At 41.8% G+C, this 24,428-nt stretch overlaps 1 protein-coding gene across 1 annotated transcript in view; it reads right to left on the minus strand.

Annotated features, from left to right (window-relative positions):
- Positions 1-991: 991 nt before the first annotated feature.
- uggt1 (UDP-glucose glycoprotein glucosyltransferase 1) overlaps positions 992-24,428 on the minus strand; it is a 29,488-nt gene continuing 6,051 nt past the window's right edge. Inside the window, exons 7-39 of the mRNA XM_088354689.1 lie at positions 23,346-23,442; positions 22,445-22,523; positions 22,277-22,377; positions 22,103-22,202; positions 21,157-21,217; positions 20,956-21,047; positions 20,182-20,332; positions 18,575-18,694; positions 18,422-18,507; positions 16,926-17,061; positions 16,709-16,840; positions 16,482-16,646; positions 13,523-13,643; positions 12,862-12,960; positions 11,497-11,591; positions 11,222-11,428; positions 10,233-10,364; positions 10,014-10,144; positions 9,436-9,531; positions 9,274-9,376; positions 9,130-9,209; positions 8,746-8,935; positions 8,434-8,592; positions 8,278-8,363; positions 7,254-7,338; positions 7,093-7,184; positions 6,841-7,030; positions 6,597-6,779; positions 6,371-6,531; positions 3,796-3,910; positions 3,587-3,703; positions 3,372-3,525; positions 992-1,325 (exon numbers count right to left, since the gene is read on the minus strand). Coding sequence (XP_088210815.1) covers positions 1,306-1,325; positions 3,372-3,525; positions 3,587-3,703; positions 3,796-3,910; positions 6,371-6,531; positions 6,597-6,779; positions 6,841-7,030; positions 7,093-7,184; positions 7,254-7,338; positions 8,278-8,363; positions 8,434-8,592; positions 8,746-8,935; positions 9,130-9,209; positions 9,274-9,376; positions 9,436-9,531; positions 10,014-10,144; positions 10,233-10,364; positions 11,222-11,428; positions 11,497-11,591; positions 12,862-12,960; positions 13,523-13,643; positions 16,482-16,646; positions 16,709-16,840; positions 16,926-17,061; positions 18,422-18,507; positions 18,575-18,694; positions 20,182-20,332; positions 20,956-21,047; positions 21,157-21,217; positions 22,103-22,202; positions 22,277-22,377; positions 22,445-22,523; positions 23,346-23,442 — 3,936 coding nt within the window. The 3' untranslated portion in view covers positions 992-1,305. The remainder of the gene's footprint in view (positions 1,326-3,371; positions 3,526-3,586; positions 3,704-3,795; positions 3,911-6,370; positions 6,532-6,596; positions 6,780-6,840; positions 7,031-7,092; positions 7,185-7,253; positions 7,339-8,277; positions 8,364-8,433; positions 8,593-8,745; positions 8,936-9,129; positions 9,210-9,273; positions 9,377-9,435; positions 9,532-10,013; positions 10,145-10,232; positions 10,365-11,221; positions 11,429-11,496; positions 11,592-12,861; positions 12,961-13,522; positions 13,644-16,481; positions 16,647-16,708; positions 16,841-16,925; positions 17,062-18,421; positions 18,508-18,574; positions 18,695-20,181; positions 20,333-20,955; positions 21,048-21,156; positions 21,218-22,102; positions 22,203-22,276; positions 22,378-22,444; positions 22,524-23,345; positions 23,443-24,428) is intronic.

Consider the following 24,428-nt stretch of genomic DNA (forward strand, 5'->3'; position numbering starts at 1 on the left):
CCTTCTAAAAAACACACATTTGTATTTGTTGCAATTTTGAAAGTCAATAAACTGACACACACAAATAAAAATGTATTTACATACTCCCTTTAACTCGAAGCCGTCCAAAGAAGGTATGACGGACAAAAAGTGTCAGCCAATAGGAAACGGTGTTTTAGTGGGTCCGTCACATATTGGCCAATCACAATTGAGGAGAGGTGGGAGTAAAACAAAAACAAAAAAAACAGGGGGACTGTAACAAACGTTTTCATCTATTTTTTGTCTTTAACCGTATAGTTTTTTGGTATGCAAATTACTGCTTTTTAAAACCATATGAATTAAAAAATGACCAACTAGTGCCATTTTCCGGTTATTCAGTAATACATTTTAAACTTAAGTAAATTGAAAAAAATTGAAATGAAATTATTCTATTTTTTGTTTTTTTTAACCCAAAAATTTTGTGTAACATTTTATTTAGCAGATTTTTTTAAAATATTCATCCCGGGCATTTTAAGAATTCTGCATCACAAATTAAATGTTATGTTATTAGCTGTTGTTACAATAAAATAAATGCTAAATGCATTACAACTGTGTAATAACGCACCATAACAGTCAATTCAATTTCTTGCCTATGCTTTTTATGTATTCTTATTTTTTCCACAATGTTTCTTCTATTTTTTAACTAACATAGGCCTATCTACAACCCCTATCTTATAAATACATCTTAGTAGTCTTTTTTGTAATCTTATTTTTCTATTTAAAGTCTTTAAATGACATGTTTATCCTGGAATGCCAAACAATGTACCATATATTGTAATCAAGGATAATGAAGTCCATTCTAATTCTAAACAAAATCATATGATACTGTACAAACTAAAAACGTTAGGTTGTTTTTTTTAATTAAAAAAACATGACCGTTATCTCCCAAAAAATATTTACCTATGAAAAAAAACGTAATTTACACAGCCAATGACCAAAATGCTAAAATATAAACAACAAAATTAAACAAATATCACGGTACACATTGGTTTTATCACAAACAAACAAAAAAAAAATCATACTGACAGCAAAAATGAAATTGAACAAATTCACATCGCAAGTGGCAATTTCCCTCACACACACACACACAACAACGTAAAGTCCTTCTCATTTGAGTGAGAGGCAGGGTGCGCCTCGGACTGGCTGCAGGTTACGATTTTTTGGGGCGGCCTTCGTGTGAGGAGAGCCGAGACGTGTTGAGAAACCCAACACCGATTTTGTGGGCGAAACGACGAGCGTGGGAAGCGGACTCTTGAAACAGAGCTGCCCGGAGATGAGACGGCGTCCTCACAGCTCGATGTGGGCGTCTGAAAGAGACAAAACGCTTGAGTGGATGCCGGTTGGACAGTGGGACAGTTTTACCATTGGGGAACAAACACCGGTCAACTTCGGTTGACTTTCAAATGGCTTTTTAAAGGTAGGTTAAGTCAACTCAAAATATTCTACTTGCTGACGCCATCTCCTGGCTGAAATCATCATTGCAGGTTCTGTTGAATGTGTCTCTCTTAGACGCACTCGGATGAACTCTTCTCTTTTTTATCTTTTGGAGGGTTTGGGTTGGAGTTTGGAATGTATTTGAAACGGTCCTTTTCTTATTTTCACCATTTTCATCCTACACTTTACACCGGCCACCCCCACCCACCTAATAAGAACGCTCAGTGGCCGGAACACCGATGAGAAGAGTAAGATAAAAGCAGATGGGTGCGGTTGAAAAAAGGGATGTAAAGGCTCTTTGAACTTAGTAGGGCATCAAGACATGCTTAATTGTGAAAATATTTTACTTGTGTGAAAATATTTTACACTTTTTAAGAAGCTTTAACTTTCGAGTTAAAGGTTGTTTAAACATTAAACTTAAAGATTGTTTCAAAGTATACGTTTTGAATTGAAGATGTAAGTGTAAAGCTATAACTCATGAGTTAGGTTAAAGCATCAGGCAACCCTTAAGAGTTGAGGGGTTTTAAAGCTTAAACTTTTGAGCCTAAGATTTTATTAAGTTTTAGATAATGATTTGAGCACGTTTTAAGCTTTGATGTTTTTTTATGTTTTAATTTTAGGTCAAAAGTTTTCTCAGTTGAGGGCATACCAGGCTGCAATCCTACTCAAATTCAGAAATTCTAGAAAACACTCGCAGCAAGGGAGTTACCAAAGCTGACTCCAAAAAACAATTAAAAAAAATAATGTCCTTTCTTCTTAAATAACCCCAGACTACGAATGGAATGTTTTGTGTTCCGAAACATGCATTTCAAGTGAATTGGCCTGTCCAAAATTGTCCCAAGTTGTGAATGAGCGAGTGAATTGTCTGTCCCTGTGTGCCCTGCAACCGGTTCGAAGATAACCGAGATGGGCTCCAGCACCCCCGCGACCCTAGTGAAGATAAGCGCTGCAGATAATGGATGTTCTGTTTCATGTGCCAAAACTATGATTTTTGCACATTGACAAGATTGACATTTGTTTTGACAAAAGTAGTGGAGTAGCGCAAAGTCTTTACTTTTATAAATCTTAATCATTAAGTTACCGTAAAATGTGTACCTGTAAATGTCTCGTGTTTCAATGTGGGCAAATGTGGCTTATAGTCAGGTGTGGCATATGTATTGAAGTTATATACTATTTCATACACTGTTTTATCTTACATAAAGTCAAATATACTTGTTCTAAAATCTGACTTCAGTGTTTGAGTGCAAACTCTGAGAGAAGGGTGTCGTAAACCGCCTTTGCTTTGGAATGTGTTTTGGTTTCAGTCCGTGCAGATAACAATGACTTATAACCTCGAGAGTATGTGCCTGGCCCCATCCTGTCTGGAGGGTGATAAACCCTCCTCCCATTCTTCATATCATGGTTGGAAAATTTGCATCAAAGATCGTGGACCAATCAGTCAGAGGCTTGGTCATGGGGCAAGAACATTTCATCGGCATGGATGATAAGATGGGGTGACCCCAGAACCTTGTCGTCTTCTGCACACAATTGTAAAATTGGCACAGGCAGAGACCTGATTTGTTCAACTCTTTGATCCGGCTAAATAAATTAATATGTGGACTATATTCGGCGCTCGGCTCAATAATTTCTTTGACTTCTGGACTGCAAAGGATTAGACAGGACACGTGAAGTGTCTTTGGAGTCAGATTATGTAAAAAATGTTTTTCCTTTATAAATGGACTTGGTCCGGCTTTTTTGGGGGGCGGCCTTCAAGTCAGGAAAGCCGAAATGGCTTCTAATCACGTGCATTTTATAGTCTGAATTTTACGGTAATTAACATTTAAAAATCATTCATGTCCATTTTCTTAAGATTCTCAACTCCCCCCTGTTTAGGAAGTCGACCAGAAAATGAAATTTGCAGCTAGCTCCAAAAGTCCTACCTGTGTGGGGTGTCTCCACCGTAGGTTTCTTATGCGTGGATTCCCGTTGCACGAGCGTCTGCAGCCGTTTGACTTCCCGGTCGTAGTCGCTCCACTCTGACACGATGCGCACGGCCGCCTCGAGTTTGGGCTCTTTGGTCATCGGATTGTTACACTACAAAGGAATTTGATGAAGGACGTTGGAAATTTGAAAAAAACAATTGTGAGCCGTCTACCAAGTCGATGGTTTTGGCGTTTTTCTTGGAGGCTTCGTCGCACCACGTCTCGCACCACAACCACTCCTGGGGCAGTGACTTGATGGGCACTTGGTGAATCATGTTATTGGGGAGGTCCTGGCACAAACCACATGAAGTTTATTGTTTATATTCCTTCCTAAGCTTTTGATTTACATTAAAAAGTTAAAAAATGTGCTTCAGTTGTGTACCTGGTCCAGGTTAGACAGACTGTTAGGGTCCTGACTGAGACCCTGGTACTGCCCTCGTAGTCTATCCCCTGCTGCTATCTTCCTGAACTTCTTCAGGTCCACCACGTAGAGAGCGCTGGAGAGCAGAGAACAACTCCGTTAATTCGAGTTAAAGCGGGTTTGACTCGAGTGTAGAGGAAATCCATTACTACAAATACATTTCCACAAACCTTTTCCAGCCACAACATCTGCCAAAAAAGGGGACTTTTGAAAGACTCACAATTTGTTCCACAAGACCTTTCCGTTTCCCTTTTTTCGTAAGTGCACACAAGGGCATGCTGCACCAGTGCTCACAGACAAAGAAACTTTCTTCATTTTCAGGAAGTGACCAGACTTTCCAGTTGTATAATAAAGATTTTACCACCCAAAGTGTAATCAACAGATTCATGTTTTGCCAGTGAGATTTATTTCGCTGCGTGTCCGAATGAAATTCACCTATTAATCAATCAACCAATTGAAGAGATTTATTTTGAAAAGCAGGTCACAGGACATGCCTTTGGTGACCGAAGACATCCCTATATTTAAAATGCAGGCACGAACGTCTGCCTACTCGTTTCTGCCATGGTTTTCTCTCTCCCTCTGGATGGACGGATCTGGCTCAGGAGGTAGAGCGCTCGTCTTGGGATCAAGAAATCGCAGTTCGAATCCCGGCTCCTACGTGTTAAATGTCGAAGTGTCCTTGGGTAAGACACTGAACCCCAAATGCCCCCAAAAAGCAGGTTTGCGCCTTACATGGCAGCACGGCCGCTATTGGGAAATGTGAAGCACATTGTAAAGCGCTTTGGGAAGTCATTGACTTGAAAAGCGCTATATAAATGCAGATCATTTAATTTTCATTTCTTTCATCTGCTGAAAGAAGCACGATGGAGTCTACAAAGGGCGGTGGCGGGGGGTGGGACCAGGCTGTGTCCCCCCTCTGCTCACATAATGTTTCTTCTGACTTCTGAAGGTAGTCAAGTCAAGTCATGTTTATTTGTTTGGGCCTTTATCACAAAAAGTCTCAAAGGGCTGCACAGACCACAGATTGTTGCAAACCACAGACTATTATGACACCATCCCCTGATCTAAAACTTACATGAGGGCAAATAATACACAGATATTGTCAACATAAAATATAGGTCATTCATATGCTATAGAATAGAAGTGTGTTTTAAGCTTAGATTTAATACAAGAATTGAATTTAACAGTGGACCGTCAGTTTGGATGCTTGTGGGCATATATTTTATTCTCACACGCAATGAAATCATTCCTTAACAATGAAATGAAAATTGGGCTTATCGATGAGACCTTCGAAACGCTGCACAGTACCTTTTGTTAGTTTGAAGCACGCGATCTTGACTTGATAAAATGTGTTCTTTGTTGTCTTGATTTTCTTTCCATGTAAATGAATCTTAGTTGTTTTTTTTTGAATGAAACAAAGTTGTATTCTGTTGTGTCTATTTATTTTTCCTTCCGATTGATCGATAACTATCAATATTAACAAACTGAAAAATGGATAACCTAAAAGCTAAAATACAAAATGTTTTGAGGAATTGCTCCTTCGGGATAATGTTAAACATAAATGAGACGGTATTTTAGACTAATTCTGTGGGAGATCTTGAGCATCACCTGCTGGTTAACTTGGTAACAACCAAATTAAATTCTAAACCCAAATAAATATAACATAAAGCAATTTCCTCTACATGAGGTAATACGCTAAAACTGCTTTATTACTCGGTTATAGATCAACCTTGAACCCAAAGCTTGAAGGAAATAATAAAAGTAAAGCATTTGACAAAATTAACACTCGCGTTATAGATGGATAGATAGATATCTAGATAGATAGATGGACAGATGTCTAGATATAGATATCTAGATGTCTAGAGAGATAGATGTCTAGATAGATAGATATAGAGATGGATAGATAGATGTCTAGATAGATAGATAAATAGATGTCTAGATAGATAGAGATAGATAGAGATACTTTATCATCCCCGTAGGGAAATTCACACTTCCAGCAGTATCCTTGTGTTGAAAAATAAAATAATAAAATAAAAGAAACAGAATACAAAAATACCCAACATAACGTGTTGATATAGAGTATTTAAATAGTGCGTAAAATACACACTATAATAAAAATAGGGTAATATGCAAATGTGGGAGTGGGGTTTAATGTGGGCTTTTACTCCCCCGCGTGGAGTTAAAGAGCCTCATGGCATGAGGAAGAAATGATCTCCTCAGTCTAAAACTATTAACTGAAAACCTAAAGCTCTGAACAACCCTGAGCTCAAAAGTTCAAACTTTAAGGCCTGAGCTTTAAACAACCATTAAGTCAATAGTTAAAGCTTTAAACAACCCTTAACTCTCGAGTTAAAGTTTTCAACTACTTAGCTCAAAAGTAAAAGCTTTACCCCACCTTTAAGTCAATAGTTAGCTTTAAACAACCCTTTAACTCAAACGGAAAAGCTTCAAACAACACTGAACTAAAAAGTTACAGCTTCAAAAACCCTTTAACAGAAAAGTGTTTAATGTGTTACCTTTTTGTGTGTTAGCGTACCTGATGTGGTACCTGCGTCCTGCCAGGTGACTGGCCCAGTATCCGGACTTCCAGAAGCGATAGCCGTCCATCTCCCGCCTGCTTTCGCAGAAAGGCGTGTAGCCGTACGGCGCCCCCTCGAGGTCAAAATCTCGAAGTTCTTTCAGGTCGGTTCGCACGATCTGCAAGGTGGACAACATACGTCAACTTTGGAGGATTTCATTCGAATGGTTTCGGCGGTGCGGACCTGGTCGGCGTCCACAAAGAGGATCTTGTCGACGGCCAGGGGGAAAAGAACGTCCAGGAAGAGGATCTTGTAGCCCCAGATGATCCTCTGCTTTTCTGTCTGCTGGTGGAGCCAGCGGGGCCACTTGTACTGCACCAACTCGTATTGGAAGCCGTACTTCTCGGCCATGCGGGGGATGAACTCCTACGGGATCGGCAGGCGACTTTGAAACCCCGACGTGGACGCTGGGCAAATCTGCACCCACCTTGAATGTCGGCGACAGGTAGTTCTTGAGGAACCAGAACTTGACGGGGGTCCGAGTATGCTTGAGGACCGACAGCATCATAATCCGGAGGAAGCGCTCGTACAGGTGACCCGAAGCTACCGAGAAGATATTGATGACGTCATCTTTTTCTTGCTTGGCCTCTTCTTTCTTCCCGCCACCCGTGAAGCTACTGAGGAGCGATCCAGCAGGTTTTCAAGTCACATATTTACTGGAAGCATGTAACAATCTAACCTGGTCAAGGACTTCCAGAAACCGGCGTCATTTTCCTCGGCACTGCTGTCACTCAGAAGCTCTTCATTAAATTTGTCGGCTTTCTTCTGAACCTGATGGACGCCAAGATGTCTGTGGGCTGACGCCATTAAACCGAAAATGCCAACAGCAAACTGACTCACCTTGACCTTTATGATTCGGCTCTTGAAGTTGTTCAGGACCACGATGATGTCATCCGAGTCTGCCGGTGAATCAGTTCCGTCGTGACTGCAAACATTAGCGTTTCGGTATGGGACTTAATTGAATTAATAACCTTGTACAGTAGAACCCTCGGGTATGAAATGAATCTGTTCTGCGGTGTGGATCGCAAAGTGAAATTCCCTTAAGGCAGGGGATAGAAAACTAAGCTCATTTATACTGGTCACGATCGTAGATTGGTTACGGCCATGCAACTTAGAGATGGTGTTGTAGAATAATGAAGTCGGAGCTTATCGACATAATGAGGACGCATTTGTTTAGACAGGAAATTCCAGGCTTGTTTCTCCCGAGTTTAAATCTCAGTGAAGTAATAACATTTGGCTTTGGTTTGGAACAAGCTGTCAGGAACTTGGCTGGGTCACGGCGACTTTTGATGAGAATCATTGCAAAAACACTGTAAATTCCTGGAAGTGTGCACTTAGGGGAAAAAAAACACGTGATATGGCTGACGGGATGTGTCTGCTCCTGAGGGTATAAGAAAGCTGATTGTCTCTTAGACGAATGAGACCGCCGTTTGAACGCTAACAAATATCAATAAACAACTTCTCTCTCTTTGTGCATGTTTCTGGAAGGCGAGGCGGATACACGGTCTGCTCCGAAAATGGCCGCAATTCATGTGCCATCTTTGTAATTCTTGATAATGGCAAGCTTTGATTATCGTGTTTTTGCTTCTCCTTTGGACCAATAGCAAATAAATACAGCACAAAAATTACATTATTCTATCGTTCACTCGCATAGTTTTGACGAAGCACACAAGAATCAGATCTGAATGTTGAGAAGGCATTGTATGAGGGAGATCAGCCCACAAATAGTAAACTAGCATTTTATATGACGTCAACCAATAGTGAAATCTCATAAGTGGAGGGTTGCCGTGTCATGGCCTCTATTGTACTACGTCAGAAACCAGTAAGACTTAAAGAGATGTGTTCAAGTTCTCCCGGTCATCACCTGTATATTTTGTAGATTTCATCAGATCTTCCTTTCCTCAGTTTCAGGTTCCAAGCTCCAGGATTGGCCTTGAGCTGGAAATAACCCTGCACAAAACATTGGAACATGAACACAGTTCTGCTGACAAGTTCAGGATGCTTGAATCATACAACGTACAAGGTTAGCCATGACGATTGTGTCCACGATGACAGGCTCTGTGGCAGTGCCTAGCGTGAACTGAAGTCCCCTCGGCGGCTGACCCGAGCTGACATCAAAACAGTGACCCTCGAGGAGAAGGTGCTCCAGCTCGTACTGCGCGGCCACCACGTTTTCCACCTGCCAAGGGAGAAATTCACCATCAATGGAAGGTTTTTTATCTATTCACCCGATAAAACCGTTTAAAAACTATTGTGGTGCTCCGAAATGTGGGATGAGTTTGGTGAACCATATGGAAAGTATTGTTTCAAATCAATCAACTGTTGACCTCACCTCCTCCAGGTAGATGTTGTCCAGGTCATACCGCGTGCGAACCGACTCCACCATCCAGCTTTCTGGAGTGTTGAGGTTGAGCGTGAAAAGCGGCGTCTGAGGCATGTCCAGGAACTGCGCCATCGGGCCTGGAGAGAAGCTGCCATCTGGCTGGAACGTCGGCTCCGCCTCCAGGACGTAGCGGTAAAAACTAAAAAAGGGACACGTACAAAAACTGCCTTAATCTTTTCAAAAGGAAAGTGAAAGAATGTGCGCGGTAGAAAGAAAATGTGGTTATGTTTAGGTACTTTGACAATAAAAAATATATTTTTAAAAGCACATAGCTACTACTAGCATCAATAAATTTTACTGTCTCATTCATAAATGTGAAACTGAGTGAGGTACCTCTTGAGCGGCATGTCAGAGAGTTTAGACTGGCAATTCATGAAGATGCGCAGATTGACGTTGACAAGTTGCTTCAGAACCTGAAAAAAAACAAAAACACGCCGTGTCAGAATGACGTCAAAAACAGAGCGTGGAAGGACTCGCCATCAGAAAAGGAGCCAGTTTCTGAGCATCCCTGGTCACAGGATCCACCACCGCCACCACGTCGAAGTACACGTCTCCCTCCTTGGGGCGGATCTTCACCGCGCTGGACAAAAGAGCAAAATGAGCTCCGGCAAAACTGGTTTGTTTAGTCTGCGATCTTACCTGTGGCGGTCGTCTGCAAAGCCGTACTCGATGCGGGCTTCTCCTTTGGGCTGGGACGAGAGCAAGGCGTCCACCTTCATCACCAGGTCGCTGGCCCTGAGAACAAAATTAAGTGGAATTGACTGATAGTTTGCGGAAAGTTACTAGCACTACTCTCTTGAACATTCATTTTTATTATACAGTACAAATGAATGACATTCAGGATTTTGTGAGGATAAACCCTTAGGACAGGGGTCGGGAATCTTTGGCTCTTTTCATGAGTACATTTGGGTAATTGGACGGTCCAAATTGTCCCTAGGTGTGAATGAGCGAGTGAGTTGTCTGTGAGCCCTGCGACTGGCAACCAGTTAAGGGTATCCCCTTCCCACTAACCGGAGATGGCTGGGATAGGCTCCAGCACCCCCGCGGCCCTACTGAGGATAAGCGGTGCAGATAATGGATGGATGGATATGTCAGCATAAGTAGTAGTAGTACGACTTACTATACATTCCATTTTAATGTTCTACATGTGGTACGGGGCTTTGGAACGTATCATCATAGGATTCTACTGTATTTAAACCCCAAAAGACATGACCAACCTGTCCTCCTCAATGCCAAATTGCTGCACTTTGGTTTTGATGCGCTCGCCCGAAGTCTTGAGGATGATGCTCTCCAGCAGCAGGAAGTCATCCTGGTTAAACACCTCCTCGTCCTTCAGGGGCCCGATGATCTGCGATGGGAACATGCAAACGGTCCAAAAACAGTCGAAGGAACCAGTTAGTGTAGAAGGAGAATCCTATTCCGGCTGACAAACTCACTCGTCCGTTGCTGATGACGGCTCTTTGGCCCTTCTTCAGTTTCAGCACGTCTCGACAGTAGGCGGCGTGTGAAAGCAGGAAGTCCATTTTGTGGCTCTCAAAGGCGCTCTTGAACAAAGATATGTCCATTCCCTGACAAACAAAATGAATGCACAAGTTGTAGAAAAACGTCATTCTCGGGCCACACCCCCCTTTCAGGCTTACTTATACGACACGCTAAAGGAATATGGTGAAAATATAATGATTATATGAATCAGGGGTCATGAACATATGGTTCGCTTTTAAGGCTTTTATCTAGGACCAGAAGGTTTGATCATATTATCCCAATTTTAACTGACCTCCAATAGCTCCCTGCTAGGTTAAGATGATATTTTAATTTCCCCTTTTGTTCCTGTTCAGAGCCTTTGTTTAGAATATGCTGGTCTGATAATTATTCCAAGAGCCAAGAAGAAATGCACAGGTTCAAGAGTGTACTCCATTTGAGCCCCGGTGCTGTGGAAAGCCTTTCCTCTGAGATACAATCTGCAACCTCGGTGAAAGAGTTTAAATCTAGGCTTAAATACACTCCTGTATTTTATAGCTTAGGAGTGATGTTCCCCTCATACTCATGTCTTCTTCTCCTTGTTGCACGGTGCATACATTTTGCACCATCATAAAGGCACTTTGACCTAATGTACGCCGTCATCTAAAACCTGCTGTATCGGTCAAGATTTTGGGGCAGGAACCTATCAACTGTTATTAACTATAGTTCATGTTGATGTCAGTGTATTGTCTGTGATACCTTTGCGACATCTATAGCAGTCATCCTGGGAGCCTTTTTTTTTTCATTTCTCTCATGAGGTTTTTGAGTTTTTGCCTCATGAAGGTTTTAGATCAGGGGTCTGTGCATTACTTTGAGACTTTTTGTGATTAAAGGCTATACAAAAAGCATGCTTTGTCTTAACTTAATGATGATAAACAATAAATTTAATGTGAATTAAGACACTCACCCCAACAGCAAACTCTGCAATGTCAGTTCCTTTCTGCAACGCCGTTGCAGTCTCCTCTTTGGCCATTTTGGTGATAAAGTTTTTGGCGTTGTTGGCGGATTGCGTCTGCACAGCGGCCCATATGGCGCGGGTCACCCGGCTGCTCTCGCCCGACAGCTCGCCCGAAGGGTTGGCGATCATGCCCAGTCGCACGTTGTTGCTCGTTTTCTGAATAAATGCAAAGTTAAAAAATGTCCATGCTTGTTTTGTTTAACCATTTCAATTGCCAAAGTCACCATGTGTCTGATGGCATCGTAGAGAAGACGGCGTCCTGAAGGGGCGTCAAAGTCTCCCACTACCCAGAAGGTGACGGGTCGGATGTAACCATCGTCTGGACAGCAATAAAAAAAAAAACTGATGTAATTGTGCGTGTTCGTTTACAATACAAAAAGAGTTTACAGCTTCGTGTCCAAAAGTAGTGTTGCAGACACTAAAGCTCGACTTCAAACGGTAATTACTAACTCAGTGTGTCAGTAATAACTATATTGATGAGAAATATATAGCAGGAAATACATAATTATGTGTAGGTTCCTCACGCGTGCAAATATGTCACTTCTAAACATCATAAAAGTGTGGCGGCGGCCACGGGTGCAGTGGTTAATGATTCTCCAGCTAGTTTCATATTTCTAAGCAATAGAAATTGAATCGGAGCTGGCAAATTGAAAATTGTGCGCCCTCCTGTTTTAGAGCCAGATTGACAAACTTGTTAAGAGGTGATCACTTCCATTATAGCATTCTTTTTATGCTCTCAATCACACACACGCTTGATTAACGAACTGATGTTATGTTAAGAGCTCATGAGTGCACCTCCCTTACACAAGTTAAATCCACTTTTTACGCTATCTCTCAATCACAAACCCTCGTTTCTATTACAGACAGAGGCATAATGGGACAAGTTAGCGGAGCTGCAGCTCTCTCCTGCTTTAGTGGTTCCGCCCCCTGTCGCTTATCCAATCAGAAGGCGCGGTGTAGGTAGCAGGAGGAGTGGAGGGCAGGATTAGAAGCATTGAGGCTCGTCGAATGAAAAAAAAAAACTCCCCATTTCCCGTAAAATGAATGGCTTATGTGAGAAACATCACGCATTTGGGTCCTGTTCCGGTACATGACAAAAAATTGATCTCCAGGTGGATAAAATTTAATTACTGACAGTTTATGAGTCCAAACTTTGCTTGCATTAATTACAAAATATTTAAAAGAAATATGTTAATTTCAATGAACCACATTGAGAGCAAAAGTCAAGTCAAGTCATTTTTATTTGTAACTGATGTCAAATTACATTTTCTGTTTTTTTTTTTTTGCGTTTTTTCAAAATATAGCCTACGTGTTGAATTTCAATTCACCAAACTGAGAGCACAAAATGTGAAATGAATGCAATTCCTTCATAAGCATTCATGTCAAAATTTAGCAGAAAGCGTTAATGGATCACACAAGAATGAATAAGAGGCACTCGAAGGGATACTGAGCAAGCCATTACCATGGCGATTGGTGGTGGTCAGCCCCAAAATGCAAAGAAGCAGCAAGACAGCAGGAACAAAGAGAAAGAAGAATACAGGACCCTGAAGGGGACAAAATTGTCTTGAGTTGTGGAAAAAAGTACTGACCTTTCTTGGTCATGTAATTGATGCTGTTGGCCACCGCGGTGCTCTTCTCACGTGTGTCCAGCGTGGAAAATCGGGCGTAATCGTCCACAAAATGGTTGTCTGGGGGTGAAAAATGGAAAAGGTTACAGTTTTGCAGCATATGACGGTCAAGAGAGCCAAAATACAGTACATTTAAAAACTACTTTTTGAAGTCAAACAAATAATTGTAAAATACTGTAACATGCAATTATGTTTATGGAGTTGAAAAAAAGTATGTTTCATTATTTTCAGATTTTTTTTTTAAGTAATGTTTTTTTAATTTATTTTTCATAAACTTACTTATCATTCTTTTTTAAACATTTGATTACTTTCAGTATACCCGTCCCATAGGGGGTGATGAAACTTCATAGGACAATGCTATACAAACTCATGCCAACTGTAACGCAATGGCAAAGGAAAGCCAGAAGAGAGCAGTGATAGCGTCAATTTTAAGGAGACTTGTTGAGAAACAAAGCAAAAATTTCAAATGTTTGCAAGCACTTTACCCAACATTCAAGCACTTTTTAGTTCTTTCAAGTATTTTCAAGGGTTTCAAACACCCATAGAAACCCTCTCCAAAGGTTATTTCTTTGCCCCCCTTTGGGCTTTCATAAGCAAGGTCAGATGATCAAAATGTACTGACTGGTGTCAGAAAGGTCCAGGTAGGTCCTGGCGGTGGCCAGAACTCGGGAATTGATGCGAGGGACCACGTTGGGCTGGTTCATGATGAAGTCCACCACGTCATGATCGCTAGCCAGCTCGCCCTTGAATGAATCAAAGTCACAAGAAGCGTAAAAATCCCGTTCCCTCGGCGCCTGCATTCAATTCAACTCCGTAACGAATTGTTCCCCATCTTTCTTGCCAGCCAATCGGCAGCCGGCACCGTCCCCTGACTGACCAATGCAACCCCGTTTCTGATGACCGACCCCCAATAACTTTTTCTTTTTTATACTGCAAACTATATTGAAACAAACATTTAAAACACATGCACAATCGTATTATTTGTATGTGTGTATTTTTATAGTAACATTAACAGGGTTGGGTACGGTTACTTTCACTTGATTACTTTCAATTACTTTTGGATTACTCCAATACCAAATATGCTAAAAGAAAGTAAAAATGAATCAAATGACTAAATTTTGTGCATGCTTGGGGAGTAACGGAATACATGGAACGGCAAAAATGATGTTGGCAAGCTGTTTGGATTTATTTTCATTTTGTTTCTGTCGCATTTTATGTTCGTTTTGCCGGAGATCAAAGCCAGGAGAGAAAGCTTACCACGTGTTGTGAGTCATCATTTTATTTAATTCATATGTAGTTTCTTAGAGAGAGAGAGAGAGAGAGAGAGAGAGAGAGAGAGACAGAGAGACAGAGAGACAGAGAGACAGAGAGACAGAGAGACAGAGAGAGAGAGAGAGAGAGAGATACTTTATTCATTTATTTTGTTTTTTATTAGCATATTTGGTATTGGAGTCATGCAAAAGTAATTGAAAGTAATGAAGTTAAAGTAACCCTACCCAACCCTGAACTTTATACAGATTTGGTAAAGATTTTTTCCAAAAAATGTTGTAGATTGACTTTATGAATTAATCGATTGCGTGTCAGTAATAAGTATGAATATACATTTTTAGAAGCACAAGATACTGCAGGAATTCTACATGATTATATGCGTGTTTATTCTGTAAAAATGTGTTACCTTTAAACATTATACAAATGTTTCATTACTGAATAGCACACATGCCTTGGCCACGAAAAAATATGATACTCATTCTTATTAAGTGGCATTATCATAGCTGTAAACCACTACTTAAAAATGAGCTAGTCAAAATGATCTGCCCATCATGACAACTGCAAATGTTTCGGATTACTTCGAGGAATCTATTTACATTCCTTGATGAAACTATAAACTAGCTAAAACGAATGAAGATTCAGGGGCAGTTTGCGTTCTAAAATAAATTCCCAATTTGTGTCATTGAACGCTGACACGATTTCTCAAAGCAAGTCTACATCAATCGAATGTGTTTACTCAAAATAAAATGACTAATATTCTATGTATAAAAAATTAAACCTCTACTAGTAAAAATTGTCAAGTCATTTTTTTTATCAAATGAGTTTACAAAGAAATAACGCTGTGTCATGCTAATATACTGCATTTGATGGCTAAAATGCAGTCTGTCCCAACAAATACATAGCACTGAATACAGTTTCCTGTGATCAACCCGTATGACTTCTAGGATTTACCAGTAGAATTTTTCCGACAAGTAGTGTCGGCTGATTGAATATTATCACGTAGCGTTAAGTATATGACTTATTATTGGGTCTTTTATTTTAATAATGAGCCAATAACTGTGTTGTCATATTTGGTTGTTATCAATCGATAGCGGTCAGTCTGATAATTATGGTGCATCATCAATTTTTAGCTTTAGAAAAGTCTTAACTGTGTTTTTACTTTCTTGTGGTGTTTTGAAAGACTCTTAGAATCCCCTAAAGGGACCGTGTGTAATATTTTGTGCCTTCCATCTGGTTAAAAAATAAAACCCCAAAACATGATATATTATAACAATATCAATTGTCATTAAAAACACATAGCTGGAGAAATTTGTATTTCTCTTACAGCGTGGAATCCCCACTGAAGTCAACGTCATGTTTGTCCGGCATCCTGCTGCCATGCTCTGTGGTGTACCACTGGCCCTTCAATTCACATATGCAATTGAGTACAATTGTATGCAGTCATTTAGTGGTCAAATATTACATATTGGGGCTTTATACTTTAGAACACAAGAGTGTCGTGGAATAATGAAGTCAGAGCTTATCGACAGGATGAGGACACACTTGTTTAGACAGGAAATTCCAGGCTCGTTTCTCCTGAGTTTAAAGAAAGCGAAGCAATAACACTCGGCTTGGTTTGGAACAGCTTGCAAAGCGGACAGGGAGTTGGCTGGGTCACGGCGACTTCTTCGGGGAAATTGCGTGGTTTTATCGAAGGAGGGAAAAACACTGTGGTTTGATGAGAAACATGTGGACGATTGCAAAACGGTATTGGCTGTCAATTCTGGGAAAAACACGGTCAATTCTAGGAAGCATGCGCTAGGTAAGAGAAAAACAACACGCTATGTGTGACGTGATGTTTCTGCTCCGTAGGGTATAAGAAAGCTGATTGTCTCTTAGACGAATGAGAACGCTGTTTGAACACGGACGAAAATTAATAAACGACGTCTCCCTCTTTGTCAAACTTCTCTGCTCTTTTGTGTATATTTTTCGGGCAGGGCGCATATACGGTCTGCTCCGAAAAGAGATAGACAACTTTCAGATTCAACAAAATGACCTTAGACCGCATGAACAACTCAGACCTACCGCTAATGAGTTTAGGTGAGCCTTGTATAATGTCAAATAAATGGAAATTTTTCAACCTACGAATATTTCAAATGCAAGTTTTTATGATAGTTTGTGTATCTTTGGTAAATCAATATTGTTTCTGTTCATATGAAGGCTTTTTCATCACTAGGAGGCAATAAATAATAGAAAATCTCCCAATAATAAACGATCCAAACCCCAAAAGACCCCAAACAATCCCATGTTTGTTTCTATGTGTAGCAACTGACCAGGTAGACGGCCCTCTGGTAGAAGGAGGTGGTCTCCAAGATCTTCTGCATGGTGACAGTCTCCAGCTCATCCGGCTCAAGGTGCTCTCGCTGGTACGGTATCCCGTTGTACAGGACCACAGGCAAGGGGCCCACCCCAGTTTGCTCGTAGTATGCTCGACCTTCCTGCACACACACATTGTGAACTTCTATGTCGGGGCAAACCGGAGAAAACAATCCCGTCTTACTTTTCGGTTTTTGTCGTAGGTGGAGTCGGCTCCTAGGACGCTGCTGACTTCCACGTAGGGGAACCTTTTCTCCAGAACTTTGATCACATTGCCCACGGTCAGTCGCCCACCCGGGAGGACGTTGTTAAACATCTTTATTCAAAAAAAAAAGAAAAAAAGAAAGAGATGGAACCCGGAAAACAGCACGACGATCACGATATGACGGTTGGAGACTCACGGTAACAACGGCGTCGAAAGCCGTGTGGCTGTCCACCTCCTCGCTGATGTAGTTGTAAGTCCGGAGCAGGGCCACGCCTGCGTCCTGCATCCCGTCAATGTTTTCTTCGTCCGATACCACAAACACAAGCCCGATCCTACCAAACAAATTAGATAAATAAAAATATTTTGATAACTGTCATAATTTTCGCCTAGCGTGTGACGTCATCCACTCCGCTGTTGCTAAACTACAACACAGCACCCTGAGGCCATCCTGTTAATAAACAACAAAAGGATACTGCTGGAAGTGTGAATCTCCCTACGGGGATGAATAAAGTATCTATCTATCTATCTAATAAAATCTCAAAAGGCTTAAAGACAGTTGCGTCCCAGGGCCATAACCACCTTAAACAAGTGCGCATAACTGTGGATGTGGACGTCTTTAGGAATTTATGTTGCAGCTAAATTTTATTGCACTACTCTACATTGCTCTATCGTTACGATGCACAATTATTTAAGGCAATATTATTATAACTTAGGTCCGTCTTTAAGCACTACGTTTTATATAATTTTGCCCATTTGCCCCGAGAGTGTTTTTTATTTTTTTTGTCTCAAAAGTCTATTACCTGTTTACCCTGGAGTGAGTGCCATGTCTAATCTCATTGAAATTAAATGTCAATAAAATGGCACAGCAGGGTTGTCCTCATTGCTCTAGATAGATGGATTGATACTTTGTTCATCCCTGTAGGGAAATTCACACTTTCAGCAGTATCCTTGTGTTGGAAAATAAAACAAAGATATAGAATACCAAAATAACCAATATAAGCAGATAACAATGATTTATCACCTCGCCTAAAGTGGGGGAGTATGAGCCTGGCACTTCCCATCACCCCTCCTCCCATTCTTCAATCATTATTGGGAAATTTGCATCGACGAAGGCTCGGACCAATCAGCCAGAGGCTTGGTCATGGGGCGTGAACAATTCATCGCCATGTGTCATAAAAGTGGGCAACCCGGGAGCCCCAGTCGCTCTCTTTCTCCACACAATTGTAATTGGCAAGGAAGAAAGATCCATTTGACTCCTTGATTCGACTAAAAAAATTAATATGTGGACTATATGCGGCGCTCTGCTCAATAATTTCTCCGACTTCTGGGCATGCTCCAACTGTAAGGAATTAGACAAGACACGAGAAGTGTCTTCGGAGTCAGATTTTAGTTTAGTAAATGTTAAAACCTTACAGCCCCTGGCGACGATAAAATTATATTTAATTTTTTTCAGAATCTCAATCTTGTTTAAGGCCTTCCTGATCTAATAGTCATATTGCCAACGTAAGCGAAAAGATGCGCTAAATCAACAGCCAGAATGCAACAGAATAGGCCTCAAAAGACAATCTAAAGCTTTCGCCGTTTACTGAGATCACAATCATTATAAAGTCTTTCCTGATATCATATCGAAGAGAATCTGAAAAATAATAAAAAAGAAAAAGCTCACAACCATAATGTTGGAAAAAAAATGACCTGAGTGGGATGTTGTTGGAATAGATCATCTCGGCAACACTTAACAGATCCACGGCAGTCTCCTGGGTCGGATCTAGAATAATCACCTGCGCCACACGAATAAAGACTTAAGATTTTCTAATTGGGTTCACTCCTTTGTTGTCCGCATCCTACCAGATTGTGAAAGTTCTTGCGGATCTGTCGGATAACCCCTGGAAAGGTGGGCCGGAGCAGCTCCTGAACATTGGACGGCCACGAGCTGTAGCGATGGTCCGTCTCCAAGTTGTTAATCCACTAAAACAAAAACTTTAGATAACCACATGTACTGTACATGTACAATTATAATGAAATCTTATTGTAGAAAATAACAGCATCAAGACAGAAGGCTACTTGAAAATAACTGCAACAGAAATAACAGCTGATTTGGTCGCAGACATAAATGGTTTTCCGTGCTTTGCTATGGAGTGAGCAATGTGATAACTTGCTTCAGTGGTGGTGTTTTTAGCATTGACAAAGGTATTCAGGGTCTGTGTTTGTTGGCCGTACCTGCACACAGCGTGTTTTAACGTCTACGCCTGAATTCATGTTTCGTCTCGTAATAACATTTAACACTTGATGTGCGTGGTGCAACGCTCTCGAGGCATAATGCACAAACAGCTGAGTCATTTTTTGCACAAGCCCCCAGTCAGTCAAAGAACGAGATTTTTTTGCTGAAGTAGCTGTCATTATTCATTCATTTATAGCACGCCGGTGTTTCTGTGGCTCGGTCAAAACACGGATTTCTCCTCTTCTGCGAGTCACTGTGCAGACACACACGCGCACAGGGAGCAGAAGAGGGGGGGTGCTACCGTAAAGCCTCTAAACAACACGGTGCGCAACTGAAAATGTCTAAATTTCAGGTAAAAATGCGCATTTTAAAAAAACAATCATTATTATTTTGCCGTGCGCTCGTGTGCCACTGGTTAACCCTTCGCGTGCCACTGCTCGTTGCCGACCCCTGGTTTATAGTCTATGAATGACTTTAATCTTTGTTTTCTGTTTTTAATGAGATCAGACTTCGTAAAATTCGCAAGGGATTATGAGCAGACCACCAACAAATAGTCTAGAATGGTGTTTTTTTTATCATTTATAAGGAAAGTAAGTTTAAAACTACTGTTAGGGATGGACAAAATTTTAAAAAGTGCAGCATTAGCGCATCCATCTTCTCAGAATAATTCACTGATCACAACTGCATACAACTGTAAACAATTGCATATGTGAATTGAATCTTGATTGCGGCGTAAAGTGCACCAGAACTTATCCACTAGACCACCAGGGATACAGACGCAACATGAAAAGGTATTAAGTCTTATCTCATTGTAGAGGACTGAACTTTTGGAAAGTACTGTTCTTTCAAGCAGACAAGTGACACGGGACCATAAAAGCTGGCCCGCACGCAACCAAAAGGTTCTTACCCAGTCCTAGCTTAACAAGCAACCCGGGAACTTTTGCTGGCGTGCGCAAACTCTGACTTGCAAAGTCTTGCAGAGTCATCGGACCGGCTGGAAAGGCATTGTGGGAGGTAATTTAGTTGTTCTGAACTAAATAAAGAGGGAGACATTGTGGGAAGTAATTTGGTCATCCTAAAATTCAAAAAAATTAAAAGGCGCATGTGGCCGTGTGTTATGTAAAAAATTAATCACAGATGACCATTATTCTGCGGTGTGCCATATAATCCTGAGTGCCTCATCGCCCAGAAAATACAGTAAAGTCGTTTAAACTTTTGTGTTGGAATTCCTTACGCTAATGGCAGGGTTGCGGATGTCAACAGCATAGTCCGAGTCGGCCGGCTGCACGTTGAGCTTGAGGATGTCGTGGATGTAGGGCGTGTCGATTAGCAGCGAGCGCAGGCCTTCCATCACTCGCGCCTCGCTGCGAAGAACTTCGAACACACTACGGAACACGGTACAGCTCGGCGTGAGCACACCCATAATCGTATCTATTATATATGTCAGGGGTAATCATAACAATATCCTAATATTAGAAGTCGACAGATAATCGGGCCAGACGATTATCGGCGCCGATATTTGGGAATTTGACGGATATCGGTATCAGCATTTTTTTAATTAAGTCTCTCTCGCTTGTTTCATTGTTCACCATTGTTTCATTGCTCTCATGGAATAAACTTGAAAAATTCCTCCCCTTGCCTCCCCGCGTTCTCAGAGCCACTGAAGCAGTGATAGAAAAGTGATATAAAAGTGAGTGCGTGATTGAGAGAAGTGTAGTTAACTTGTTTAAGAGCGGTACGTTCAGGTGGAGACTGATAAATTAGCTCTTATCATAACATTAGTTAATCAATCAAGCGTATCTGTTTGTGATTGAGGGAGAGCATTAAAATCACGCTAAAGCTAAAGTGGAAGGGATGGGCTCATAACTTTTCTAAGCTTTTACAGCAAATGACTATATAAACTCCGAATATCTGTTATCGGCTTCATTAAACCGAATAATCTGAATCGCCCCTGAATTACTCATATTGGTCGATTCCTACTTAATATATCATAAAAATATATAAAAACCTGAAGATATCTTGTGATTCCAGATCAATGTGAAGCCCGTTGATGAATAAGGCCGAGTCGCCCGGATGCAGCCCAAGCGTTCCTTTGAAGAACTGAAAAAAAAAAAGGGAATCCATCAATCCGACCAGATTTCATTGTATCTGTGTCCATAAAAACTTCAAACGATCACAAAAACTTGCTTTGAGAAAGCTAGCGTCTTACCTGCTGGTTTTCAGCAATTTCTTTCCGTATCTCAGCGCTTACCACCGTCTTGGTGATGGACCTAACGGGAGCACATTAAATTGACAAGTGTGTCAGGATTCACCACTAGAGGTCGTTGTAGGTTAGAATAGAGCTGAAGCCTGAGCATCGGAAGAAGACACACTAAGGAAGCCAGCAATGGAGCAGGAAAGCCACTGTGAATCCGTGCCAGCGACAACAAAAGCCCGAGCGAGCTGGATAGACCTGGAGCAGCTGAAAAGAGCCAATAGCTGGAGATGGTGAGAGTTGGTGGAAATGGCTAAATTAGATGCTAGCAGGAGAATCTACAGAAAAAGCCAACAACAAGATAGCAAGACCAAAACATAATTTGTCAAGCGTCAGAACACGGGATCACAGAACTTAAAAATGTGATCGGCTGGAGAAAGAAACGGTGGAAAAAAGTCCAAGATGGCAAGCCCCAGATCCCTGAATTACAGTACTCGATGTTCGCTTGCATGACCAGCTAAGTCATGTCACATTGTAGGACGAAGCAGGAGCCGCTGACAATAACAATAGCAACTAGTGGCTTGCAATAGCCTGCCACTCAGTAGATAATATGAGTGACTAGAGAAGAAAACAGTGAAAAGAAAAAGACCTACGCAAAAGATGCCTGACCACATTGGGGGCTCAGCCATGTGCAGTGAGGGGCTGATTAGTGCTAAAAGCAGCCATGGGACAAGCTAGATTTGCAAAATGGTCATTTGGGCTTCCGTAGGAGTTGGATGGTAGCCAGACATGTCAGTTTCGGCGATGTGTGTCATAACATTAGACCTTTCTAAACCTAAAATGCTTACTTGAATCCAAGTTTTTATTCAAATAACTGATGTATTTTTACACCACTAGAAGTCGCTATATAGAACACACCGGGGCTTTACAGATCAGATTTTTATCTGCACTTTTTTTTTACCTGGCCTTGGTGGGAAAGTTCTGGCTTAGGTCTTTCATGACATTCAGGGCATCCACAGCTGGTGCAGCCAGGATCCGAGCGGCTGTCTGGAAGCTCAGGTCTAGAAATAGACAAGTTGCTCATTTACAGTCTGTTGCTAACTAAAACAGCAGCAGGTGTGGCGACTAACCCCACCTTGCATCTCCCAGACTTTAAGCGGCGCCATTTCATTGGTGCTTTCCACTAAATGTTTCCTCAGCTCTTTTAGCTGTTCCTTAAGTTGTGGGTAGAGGGTCCTACAGATAAAATGTGTCTCTTATTAAAATGTTCTTATTTCATGGAGGGAAATTGTGTTGAATTTACTTGAGTCGGCCAAAAAGGAATCCCTGCACTTCGTCCACTGGGTCGTTCTCTCGGATCATGGTCGTGTTCACCTCTGCGCCTAAAACAAATCCAAGTCACTGACATGCGAGCAATAATTGGAAATATTGGATTTAGGGAGCAATCCCAAAGAATTGTTTACATGCCTAGAGACAAAAAACAACAGTGAAAGCCACCAGCTCTACTGTAGATGGATACAATTGTAGCAGTAAAAAAAAATCCATGAAACTTTTTCTGAGAAATCAACCAGTACACACGAGGCTTTAGTGAGCGAATCAGAATTTGCGTGTTTCATTCGACCCTGTACTACAAGTCCCACTGTGATTTGGGACAGCAAAACATCCCAAATGAAGATAACTGCAGTTTGCCGTGTTTTACGGAAACGTGGCTCATGTCTAGCATCCCGGACACTAACGTGGAGCTACCCGGCTTCAGCGCTGTTAGGGCAGACAGAGACACAAAAGCCTGCGGGAAGCGGAGAGGAGGCGAACCCGCTATCTACGTGAACACGAGGTGGTGTAACCCTGGGCACGAAGATTTCCATCTGCTGCAGGGACGTCGAACTTTTGGCCTAGCGTGTGACGTCACCCACTCCGCTGTTGCTAAACTACAACACAGCACCCCAAGGCCATCCTGTCAATCCGCTAATAAACAACAAAAGGACACTGCTGGAAGTGTGAATTTCCCTACGGGGATGAAGAAAGTATCTATCTATCTATCTAACTGCGCTTCGGATTACTCAGATGTGTAAACGTGCACGAGCCGTAGGAAAATAAAAGGAAACACCGACCACTGATCATAATACTGGCTGTTCTGTTTCCAACGAGATTGCTGCCCCCATGTGCCTACTTTCTGTACAGTTTGAAATGTACATTTTGCTTACCTTGAACTTGCGTGTCATCCTTGGCCTTATACTCCTGATTTTTGATGGCCAACTCCACTCCGTAGCCTGAGAGAGGGACCCTTTTTGTGCTGGGTTTCTGCATGAAAAGGAAATTAGATGTGAAAAGCTCCATGTTTATCGCTGATTTTTGAAAATTATAATGCCACAATGAAAATATTGTTGTATTTTTGGGGGGCGGGGCAGGTGGGGGTTGTCCATCATCTTCTTAAAGTAGTTGTGTTGATTACCGGTAATCTGATTATTTTTGTGTGTGAGGGTCAAACAGAGTTGCCGGATACAACCGAATGTTTGATCTTACATTACACATAGTCCAGTGTTTTTCCGAATTGCTCAGTCCACAATTGAATGGATTTGGGAGTACAGTCCATAAACATGCCCGATTAAAGTCGCCGTCGACGATAAAGCTCCATTGGGGTGTGCAAGCTGCTGTTTAATGATAGCAGCGGGCAGGAGATTTAGCGCTATGCTAACGTTAGCATCCGGTGAAACTGTTAGCGGTGGAAAGTATACAGCAAACACAAAGACCACAGTTAACTCTCCCCGTACATAGAAGGGTCTGCACGATACTGCTAGAAACTCCATATCGAGTGAGCAGTGTGTGTCAATGGTTCGGCTATTATTGTAGCGCGTAGTCTCCAACCCCTGTTTTTACCGGAGTCTTCGTCTCGTTCGAGCCGGTGATGTAATGCGGCGTCGGGAAAGCCAAGACTCCGTGATGGCAAAAAAAAAAGTCCTCCAATTCCGGACGTTGTTGGTGGCGATCCGCAGCTCAATTCACTCATTGTGGACGATGGATCTGGCGTTGGTTGAACATGCTTGGGAGCGCTGGTCTGTGTGGTCGCCTTCTTAGCTCAGCCTTTGCTCCGTCGTTGTCATTGTCGGCAGGCGGGCAAATCTTCCAGGGAGATCCGGTGGTCTCTGTATATCCCTCGGGATGTAGTGGATATTATCGTAAATGCGAAGGGAGTCGAAGGGAAAATAAGAGGGATCAGGGGACACTGAGACAACGCGCCGCCAGCACCCCCGCGACCCTACTGAGGATAAGCGGTGCAGATAATGGAT

The sequence above is a fragment of the Urocampus carinirostris genome, chromosome 15 (assembly GCF_059441175.1).
Source record: "Urocampus carinirostris isolate Australia breed hairy pipefish chromosome 15, RoL_Ucar_1.0, whole genome shotgun sequence".
Lineage (NCBI taxonomy): Eukaryota > Metazoa > Chordata > Actinopteri > Syngnathiformes > Syngnathidae > Urocampus > Urocampus carinirostris.